Source organism: Patiria miniata, unplaced genomic scaffold, assembly GCF_015706575.1.
Source record: "Patiria miniata isolate m_02_andy unplaced genomic scaffold, ASM1570657v1 HiC_scaffold_5, whole genome shotgun sequence".
In the NCBI taxonomy this organism is placed as follows: domain Eukaryota; kingdom Metazoa; phylum Echinodermata; class Asteroidea; order Valvatida; family Asterinidae; genus Patiria; species Patiria miniata.
This window is the reverse complement of record NW_024037072.1, coordinates 24,887,695-24,898,551: the sequence shown is the minus strand read 5'-3', so window position 1 is coordinate 24,898,551 and position 10,857 is coordinate 24,887,695. Positions and strand designations below refer to the sequence as shown.

Here is a 10,857-nt window from a genome sequence, read left to right as displayed (position 1 = left end):
TGTTGGTCTCCATCAAGGAGGCTGGCGAGTTGCAGTCCGGCGATGATAATGTTGGAGAGGGCAGATGGCTTGGGCTGACAGAGGGCCTGACGGGAAGAGGTAGCTGGCAACGCACAGGAGATGCTGGCTGATGATCGTCCAACTGGTCACCTGAAAATACCAACCAAAAATATAAATACATCGTATCATACTTTGGATGAATCTAAAAAAACCCCACAGAATACAGGACAGTATAGTGCCTAACGATTCCACAATTTTGCATCCTTTTGTCGCTTTAAGCAACATTACTGAGCTGAAAACTTAATGAGAATGCAGTACAGTACGGATTTGGGAGAAAAAAATAAGATACATCAGGTTTGCAGTACAATATATACTAGAAAAGGGCAAAGTATAAGGCAAAGTGATGACATGCGACGTGCAATTAACTAATCCTCATTATGCTCGAGACTAGCCAATGATAATGTTTGTTCTGAGATGCGGTAAAAGCACTAGCCAATCAGGCGTAAAGGGACCGCGTGCATCCATTATGGAAATGTGTCATTCACGAGGGTAGGTAAGGGGAGGGACAGCCCCCAATTTTTGCGTGTGACTCGTCACAACCCTTTTTAGGTCAGTTTTATTCGGTCTTGAATTCATGTTTTATCCACGAACATGTAGTTACTGAAGTCCAAACGAACATATCATTCGTGATAAAGATTTTTTTGGTTTAAAAGTTACTTGTCTATTCTGGTTTACTCTTAAATTCTTTGAAACTAGTTGCTATATAATAACTTTAGAACGAAAATGCGCTGCCCTGCGGTAACCAACCAATTAATTGCATACCCACAGGTACCCCCTTCCCAATAACCCCCCCCCCCCCAATAATAATAAATAAGAGAGAACGGTCGTATACAGCTTGAAACATTTTGGTAACTGTACCCCTCCATTTTGCAGTATATGATAGCAACTAACTTTTTTATCTTAGTTTGCACAAATGTGATTACATCATGACGAAAAACAAAAAGAAACAAACATTTTTTTAAAAAACTGTTTTCTTTTTTATTTTAATATTCACAAAATCGTATTATTAATATAATTTACATTCACATTTTTTAAGACAATTGCATTGTTGTAGTAATTATCTTTCTGTTGCGAATTAAAATCGTGGACCAAAGTTCGAAAGTTTAGTAAATTTCGCAACCAAAAAGAAAACTTTAAGCCATAATTAAGCCTATATCATTTACAAAATGAAAATGGTAATAATTCTATAATGTTTATACATGAGTCCCACATATTTACAATTAAAAGGCATTATACACCCATTCAACCGGTGAAAATGTCTGGAGAGCGGAGACTGTCACGGGAGTGAGAAGCGTCTCCATCAGAACTGGGGAGGTAGCGATCATCAGCTCAGGGAAGGAAGAAGGGCTGTGGAGGTTCGGTGACGACGAGTAGCTGGTCTCCATCAAGGAGGCTGGCGAGTTGCAGTCCGGTGATGAGGATGTTGGAGAGGGTAGGTAGCTTGGGCTGACGGAGGGCCTGACGGGAAGAGGTAGCTGGCAATGCCCAGAAGCTGCTGGCTGATGATCGTCCTTCTGGTCACCTGAAAATACCCAAAAAGTAAATACTATAATACTTTGGATGAATTTTGAAAACGCAGAACATTAGACAGGACAGAAATGCCAGACATTGGTTCCACAATTCTGCATCCTTTTGGCGACTAAACCGACATCACTGAGCTGAAAACTTTATAAGAATGAAATGCAGTACGATATTGGAAAAAAAACCCGAAGATACATTAAGGTCGCAGTACAATACAAGCATTGCCACAAATGTAGAGAATGATCCAAGATTCCACAACTTAGACCTTCTTCAGGGAGCTGTAAATTAAAATACAAAACTGTATTTAAAAATGGCACTCACCTAAATCATGTTCATCTCGGATCACCTGCTCCAGATTGAAGAGACGGAGAGAGAAGTCATCTCTGACATTCTCTGCCTCATCATCGGTGTCGTCACGTCCCGGAGACTGAGTACCATCACTGCCCAGGTCGTGCGGCATTTCAGGGAAGTATCCGCCGTAGTGACACGGCCAACCATCGGGCCCACAGTCGGATGATGCTGATAACTCTTCGTCGTAAGACTGACGACTAAACCATACCAACTCAGGGGACAGGTTCAAAGCGCAGGCGATCTTGAAATCCATGGTATTTCGGATTGATAAACTTGAAGAACAAGGGAATAGAGCAGAATACTGTTTGAGCTGTCTTCACAGATGAGAATCTGAATCGAATGACAAGTTAACAAGATTGACTGGGCTTTTATCTCATCTCGTAACAATTGTTGTCAATCACAAGGCTTGTGTAACGTAATCAGGACTAATTGAGAAAAGTAAACCAAAGTACCGCCTCTCATTTGTACCTGTACCCGCTGGTTGGTGAGCGGCAACACATACGCCTACCACTCGGCGCGCGATGAAAGGATCATGCGGTTAGCGGAAGCTTCACAGGGCGGTACGAGGCCGTCGGACTTATGGTGCGTGGGGTTCACTAATTGGGCAGAACATTTAAAGTTGAATTGAAAAACCCAACCTCAAAATGCTGAATTCTTACCGTGAATTCAAAGAAGATAGGCTTTGATACTCTTCAGCCAAACTGGCTTTTTTAATTAAAGGTCGACACAAATCCATTTAAGAGGAACTATGGGGCCGACAAAGTTGTCATCAAACTCAAAAGGCTTGTTTTGTGCGACTTATATTAGGTGATAATCTTGAACACTTTGTTTGCCAGTTGGAAGCATGTTAGTAATAAGCCAGATTTGTGATAAAAAGGATATAAACTCAAAATTATACATGGAATGCACGTGCTAAATAAGGGCGTTCTTATATTATTTTTTTCTTTTTCAAAGCTTATCACGTTCCTATGGTTAAGCACTGACTCTAAGTACAAAGTATAATATCCCTCCCTATAATTATAGGGAAATCCTGTTTAGTTTAGGGAAAAAGTCTAATTTTCTGTGCTGTTATTACCAAATAATATAGTCCGCTTTTAATCAGTCTTAAATGTATTTAGAACTCGCATATATACTGAAATCCGTGCGTTCATCTTCGGGAGTAAAAGGTCTTGAAATCCATGGTCTATTGGCACAACACTATTGCGTTCTTAAAATAAATGTTTTTTTTTAAAAAGTAACTTGAAAAAAAAAAAAATCCAAGACGTATCAGACAAAAGACATAAAGAGTTATGAGTTTCTGAAAAGAACCTAGGGACAAACGTTGAATATTTTTCCCTCGGTTCTTTTCAGAACCTCACAAACTCGAGAAGGAGATTGTCACCGTAAATCTGTATGTCTTTTGACTGACGTAAAAAAAGTCATCTTGGACCTTCATGCAAACCTCAAATTTGACCAAAAGTCATAATAACTTGAGATATTACGCAAGTCGTATCAATAAAAAAGACATTAGCTCGCAACTTGGGCCCATCTTAATTATCGATGTCTACTTAAGTTGTACCTCAGGTGGCGTATCTAGTAATTTGGAGGACGTTTTGAGGGTGAAATCTGATGTTTTTGTTGGGCAATGTTTCACGGCGCTGCTTAGCACAAAAATTTGCTTAGCACAAAAAAGTCTGGCCGCAAAACAGGTTATCAGCCAAAACTCCATGTGATTTTCATGCTAAGTAAACAAAAGCTGGATACTAATCACGAGCAATATATACCACGTGGAGTTTTGGCTGGTAACCTGCTTATATAAGACATACTTTTTGTGCTAAGCAAATTGTTGTGCTTAGCAGCGCCGTGAAATTGGGCCCTGATCAACCGTGTGTGACCCTACCCAGATCAAAGGCAAAGTGATGACATTCGACGTGCAATTAACCAATCATCATTATACTAGAGAATAGCCAATCAAAATGTTTGCTCTGAGATGCGGTAAAAGCACTAGCCAATCAGGCGTAAAAATACTGCGTGCATGCATCCACTACAGATATGCGTCATTAACGAGGGTGGTAAGGGGAGGGACCAACCTCGTACCCAGTGCTTACTTTATTTCCAACCGTGTTTCCAATAGTAAACCCTGGATAGGAAACTTTCTTCCTGTATCCTGATTGGATACCGCAATTGGCTAGTAATGGATTTTTATCGTGTACTTGGTGCTATATATTCACAACGTGCAGTACGTGTTTTCGCGATCATTCGTCCACGCCTTCTCGAAAATACTAATTTCCTTTCCAATTTGCTCATATTAATATGAAATATGATACTGCATGTTGTCTCGATAAGACCGTAACAGTTTGATTTCAAAAATAGTGTTTTCGTAACTCACGCCGTGCTCGCGCTGCTACGAATTGACTCTGTTTTTACCACAGACACCGCATACAAAAACAAACGCTAATGTGTAACGCATATCCAGGCACCAGACTGTTCCTCATTTGCATACGTGTGCAAAAATCTTGCACATGCAAATGATCCAATACCAGGGTGAGAGAGCAGGTAGTGGTGGGCGCGTACTGCTCGACACCCTGGGGACGAGATTGGGGAGGGACAGCCTCCAATTTGTGTGCGTGACACGTCACAACCTTTTTTTTACATCCAAACCTCGCGCCTGGTAAAACAATGAAGTACTCCGAAATGAATTTACAGTGTTATAACATACATGAAGTCCTACGGTCGGTGAAGGGCAAACACAATTATTGAATTTACATCACCCCGACGCATATCCATCTTATGAATATTTTACCCCATTTTGCTTATTTCTACATTAATTGTTTCACTTTTTTGTTTTCGATATATGCCACAACAGATTATTTTTGTTCGTCTCTATTTTCTTTCGTTAATAAGGCCCTAATTTTCCTTGATTCTGATTACTGAGCGCATTGTGAAGCCGCGCGCGCTAGCAGAGTACAACAAGTCAAGAGAGGGCGCACTTTAACTTTGGCATAGCAACAGACAACAAGATGGCGGAAACAGCGTCAGCGGCGATGAGGAAAGAAGCACTGGACCCGGCTTATTTGACTTGGTCTAGCCAGCAAGTGGCGGACTGGATGGCAGATCTGGGTTATCCACAATATAGGGTATGTTAGGTAGTCAAGCTAAGCTAAGCCTGTGTAAAATGCCACTTTTGTAATGGCTAAAATGCGAACGATTTCGAATGTTGAATATCGGACTTATGCATTTTGTCATGTGTATGTATAGCTCTACTGAGTGGAGCGTTGAATTACGGGTAGCCTACCCCTCCATACCAACGCTCCACCAATTTGCCATACTTTGGTGACACCGTCACAGTAGCATAGTCACAAACCCACGCGAGGACAAAAAGACCCCCCAAAAACGGTAAAGAGAATACAAATGAGAGAGACAGTTATCCTGGATTGATCTATGCCTACATTCTTGACATTCCATGAGACCCCTTATATTGTTCCCAAACAGCGAAAAATTTGAAAAAAACACAGCAAAATAGTCTGAAAACTTACAGCTCAATGTGTTTGCAGGGAGGCTCAGTTCTTGAATCGACTTGTCGAATGAGGTCGTCTGACGTGACGTCACCGTCGTTGCTCGATCGCGAAGAAAAACAAGTCGCGCTTTATCATCAACGACTGTTTCGTGTAATAATACGTGCTCCGATCCGCGCCACGCAGTACGACAGTATGGGCTTTGAACACACCCAAGGAGCATTCGATGTTAAATCGAAATAACTTGGAGAGTCACTGGTATTTGAAAATGTGCCAAAAACTGAACGTATGTTTTTGCTACCCCTAGAACTATGAGGCTCTGCAGCTGTAAGGACTAAACAAAAGAGGGGCCCATAACTTCGCTTACTTGCCTACATAACAGAAAGTAAAGAAGTCGTGATGATCTAAGTCTATAAAAGGTCTGTCTATACTGACTTTAATTTATAGTTAGTCCTCTATGTTGAAAATCTTTTTAAAACCTTCTTGACTGGCACCATTTTTTCTTGTGTTTTATTGTCACATCATGCCTTTTTAATATCTTTCCAATGCAGGAGTGCTTTACAACAAATGGAATTGATGGCCGTAAGCTTATTCTGGTCGATGCATCCCATCTCCCCTCTCTTGGTATCACAGATTTTGAACACATTAAGGTAATAACATAATTTTACTGAAAGTTATTTTTAAGCAAAATATATCCCTCCAGTGATTACATAATTGACTCTTTGTTGATAATCATTACATGAGCACATGACTCTTATCCGAAAAATACAGCCAGAGCACTGAAAAGTTTCTTCCAACAGTGTGTGAAATTGGAAGAGACATTCTAATTCAAATGTTTGTCCTGTCTTTTTATGAAATGTCACATATCGTTGAACAGGCTTTTTGCCAAAACAGCACAACTATTTTTTTTGGTCAGCAGCCTTTTTGTAGTTTATTTGCTATGTCTGTGAGAAAAGACAACCCAAAACACTGTGAACTACTGATAGAATGACAGCATGCGTGAATGTGAACACAGGCCGTAGTGGAGAAAAATGGAAAAAAAAAATAAACGAATAGAGGTGATTTTTTTTCTCGATTTTCAGATTTATTGATGTGTCTAATCTTTGATGTCTACTAGTACTACACATATTATAGCCCTTATTACAGTACTGAATCCTCCATTTTTAATATGATTTTACCTGCTAGGGAGTTACGGTTAAAAGAAAAAATATAAAAACTGTGAAATGAAAGTGTTTTTCAGGAAAAACAGTTATCTTTAATTTTCACGACTGCAATACAGTCAAGACTTTAATATCCGTTTTCCCAATATTTAACTTTTTGACATTGGTAAATGCAAACTTTTAACAGCCATAACTAAACGGAATGTCTGACTGAAGTGCAACAAATAGTATTGTATGGAGAAGTTTATTTTCTTTTTTAATGCCCACAAACCCTCATATCGACCTCAGCCCAGTTCTGTCTCATTGTACCAGAACGCCTCACATAAAATTATGAAGGTAAACTGCAATTAAAGTTAACGTGTGTTACCTTGGAATTGCCCATCAAATTATCCTACTCCCCTTTAACAAACCAAGATAGAAGCAACTGTAAGAATAGTGGTCACCATCTAACACACCATGATGGAGACATGGATGCACTATAATGGTATTGATGCGGGATAAAATGTTTTCTTCTCTCTACCCTCAGCACATCTCAAGGAGTGTGAGGGACCTACTAGCTATCGAGGAGCCTTACTGGAATCGTAGCATTTCCCTCCCCCATCGGGAGATGACGGGCATGTACCTGGAGAGGAAGAGCATCACAGGGCCCAAGGCAGACAGCCTGACATACGGCAAGTACCTCAAGGAGCTCAAGAAAGAGGAACTGGCCAAGAATGGAACCAAGAGGTAGATGGCAGCTGCAGCTAGAGATTGGGGAGGGATGGGTTGGGGGGATCTATGGGGGTGGGGGGAGGAGCAGAGTCGTCTCAAGTCAATCACGTGTCAAATCATCAGTCAGTCACTTTTTCATAAGATGGAATTTGTGTCGGGGTGAGGTAAATAAGGCAGTGTCTGGCCAAACCGACCTATCACTGTTTATTTTTACATTGTTGATCACTTCACACTTACGTTACAAAAGCACACCCGGTTCAGTAGGGAATCGCTTGACTGGAAACTGGTTGACTTGTGATTGACTTGTGAGAACTTTACAACAACCTTGACAGCTCTGTGGAAACGGAGGATGGGAGTATCCATCGTACTCCAATTTAAGATGAAAGCCATGAAGCCTTAGAAAGTTTCTAGACTTTACCCGTATCAACAGACCAATACTGAAAACCCGACTTAGTACACAACAACATGCAATGGCAGAGATTTGATCAAGAGGTCATAAGTTAACAAAAGTCAACATGCACAATTGCATCACAGGTCATCCTCTAGTCTCAAGTCGTGTGACAAGCAAACTGTATTAGTCATTCTTTTGTTTTGCTCCTTCTTCGTTACTTGCGTTACTTAAGTGTGATTTGACTCGTGAATAAGTTGTGATTGGCAAGTGCCTGACTGGCTAAAACTCTGGGAAATCGTTCCATGCACAGTTGCTGAGATTTCATTGGTTGCTCTACACCATGATGATCATTCCTTGAACTTTGATTGGACGAGTTCTGTAGTGCATTTAGATTGGAAACGCATTGCCTCTGTGCACAGGTGTAAGTGTTCAAATTAAATTGACCTCATGCCAGGGTTCATAAGTGTAAGAAACTGTCTTGAGAGCCCAGCCAGTGTAAGAGTCTGTATCTATTGACAAGTCCAGGTACATGATCACTGTACACTCAGGATGCCCCCTTCAATGGAGAAACCATTGTGCACGCTAATGCACAAAGCAACTGCCCCATGATGGATTATCTCAGCAATAGCTAACACAATGCTTTCCCCATTGAAGGGGGCCTCCATGATAGAGTTTATAGCGTGCCCAGAGTCAGATAGTGTATGCAGGCAAACCGAACACATTTGATTTCCCAGTTTGAAGACCCTGATATCTTAACTATCATTGTTTAAATTTGCCCCTTGAGAGAAAAGGGTGGGAATTTTCAGAAAAGAAGTGATGTAGATACTCCTAGACAGTCAAGGTTGTTGGAAAGAAAAAAAGTACATCACTGTACATTTGCCAAGGAGTGTCACAGGAGATTTGTAAACTTGGGTTTTTCTAAATTTTCTTTTACAGTATTTATTAGATGATTCCTGCCATCATGTAAAAATGTGTGAATCTGAGAGAGTTATAGTTTTATTCAGTTGTATATTTTGCTCACTAATAATTGAAGCTGGTCTCAATGGAGAAAGCTACCAGACAGTGCATGAAATCAATTTGAATTGATTGTATTTTAAAGAGTTTTACTTGTAGGGTCAAGATACGGGAGAGTGGGGGGGGGGGGATTTTGTATTCTTTTAAGCCCTGTCCGCACTGGACTTTTTTGGTAAAACTTACCAAGACTATGGGTACTTTTCCCATTTTAAGTCCAGTGCGGACAGCCTAGGACGTTTTCCTCTCAGTGACTTTTCCTGAGTCCAGCGGTTACTTCTACTGGCTAAAACTCCCATTAATCCAAATTGTTGATGTGTTGAAAAAAAGGTGCATCACCTAGCTTATGCGACTATCATTTTGTTAAAGAGTAGAAGAATCATTGAGGCCAACGCTATTATCAAGTATCGAATTTTTCTGAAAAATCTGATTTGTCTTTTTATTTTGAGAACAATTTTATTTTTTTATTGTACATGTACACCGTACTTGACGTTATAAACTAAATTATTGATCAGAAGTGATCGCAATATAATATGGACATGCTGGACTAAATTTTAGGTTAAGAATGTGCAAATTGTAGACCCCTTTTAATTCATATCTTTAGTCTGATTCCCCTGCCTCCATCATCTTTCCATTGCCTCCCTTATATAAATCATCTCACTGCGCCCATTGGCATCACCCTCCCCATTTGGCAAGTAGCCCGCATTCTGGCTTCACCCTGAAATTATTCATACATGTATTTTCATTTTTCTATTTTGTTTTTCTGAGAAGTTAATTTATGAGCACACCCATTATATTAAGTGTAGTATTTAGTAATATAAAGGCTGATAATTATTTCACATAGCACTATATTTTTATTCTGTGAATGTGATTGTCAGTATTACATTTATGTATGTTAAAAAGTATTTTGGAAAAGTATTGCAAATTTATCACTGATTTTCAAAATACTGAAAAAATTAATTGAGTTACATGTCAGGGCTTTCATTGTTTCAAGACGCATAGCGACCTTAAGAAATTGAAATGTACATACTAGGAATGCCACCTAACTTTTTGAAAAGTGGAGATCTAAAACATTAGTTAACCTTTTTGGGTCGGTATGATTGCGTGACTGAAAATAAACCAAAGCTGGATATTAAATCTGAAGACATTTCACTGGTGTTACGCTAAGTCTCATTTCTTCATTTATGTATCAATCATTGTCACATACACAGATCCAAATTCAGTCTATATTCAAATTGATCCATACTATCACATTATTTTCAACACTTGTCACTTGCACGGGATAAGCACGGATTCAGTTACAAGTTTACAAAAATAATAATTAAACCTACAGTATTAATTATAATCTTTGGCAAGTAAGGAATCGTGTTGTAAACATCTAAATCATAATAGTTGGTGTACTCTTTTCGCAGCAATAGGGTGACTTTCCCATAGACTTGTGCACAAACCTAAACTGTCACCTAACCCAAGTTCACCTTATGTTTTTTCCACGAAATTTAGTATTTATACTAATTGGACCATGAGGAATCGATCTATATGGTTAGCGACAGCAACATTCCTTGTCCTAAGGGTCGTTTTCATAAAAGGGCGACAGTTATTTTGTCGCCCCAATAAGGTGTATCGACCTATTGTGGACGGAGTTCGCAAAACCTGTCGCCCTATTACAGTAATAGTAGTAATAGAACTTCCCATGTTTAGGTACCTTTTGACTGCGATATCGAGAGCGCGTATCGCTGGCGCTGACGGGCATTACTATTGGATTTACTGCTCAAAAAGAGGTAAATTGATGGCATCAAGCACTCTCTCTTGCATTTTCTCCACAAATCTTGGGTCTGAAGACTTGCCCGTTTGCGAACTTGTTGGCCTACTCATAAGCTTTCGAAAACGTAATGGTCACCCGTAGTTCTGTCTTCAGCTTGGAACGTTCTTTCCTAAAAATAAATCTTTTGTCCTATATTGGGGTGTGTCTGTGAGATTAGCGATTACTGAATTGTCCCTTGTTGTTAATAAGGCCGGAAAAGGGATATCCCAAATATTTCTTGCTCTAGAAGTGTTCGCATTATTTCCGACAACGGTGGGGCTTAGGAAAGGTCTCTAATATTTGAAAATGCATGGACACTCCCATGGGCGTCGCCAGGATTTTTCGGGGGGGGGGGGG

General features: G+C 39.9%; 2 protein-coding genes across 2 annotated transcripts; one reads left to right on the top strand and one right to left on the bottom strand.

Annotated features, from left to right (window-relative positions):
* Nucleotides 1-1,034: 1,034 nt before the first annotated feature.
* On the bottom strand, nt 1,035-2,329 carry LOC119741967. The gene is made up of 2 exons (XM_038217938.1): nt 1,903-2,329; nt 1,035-1,582 (listed from the first exon to the last, which is right to left on the bottom strand). The coding sequence occupies exons 1-2, from the start codon at nt 2,183-2,185 to the stop codon at nt 1,281-1,283; spliced, it is 585 nt and encodes a 194-aa protein (XP_038073866.1). The 5' UTR covers nt 2,186-2,329; the 3' UTR covers nt 1,035-1,280.
* A 2,566-nt stretch (nt 2,330-4,895) lies between these two features.
* LOC119741585 (sterile alpha motif domain-containing protein 15-like) lies at nt 4,896-9,127 on the top strand. Its single transcript, XM_038217395.1, has 3 exons — nt 4,896-5,048; nt 5,978-6,076; nt 7,113-9,127. Exons 1-3 carry the CDS (start codon nt 4,932-4,934, stop codon nt 7,314-7,316), a joined length of 420 nt encoding a protein of 139 aa, XP_038073323.1. The 5' UTR covers nt 4,896-4,931; the 3' UTR covers nt 7,317-9,127.
* Nucleotides 9,128-10,857: the final 1,730 nt, after the last annotated feature.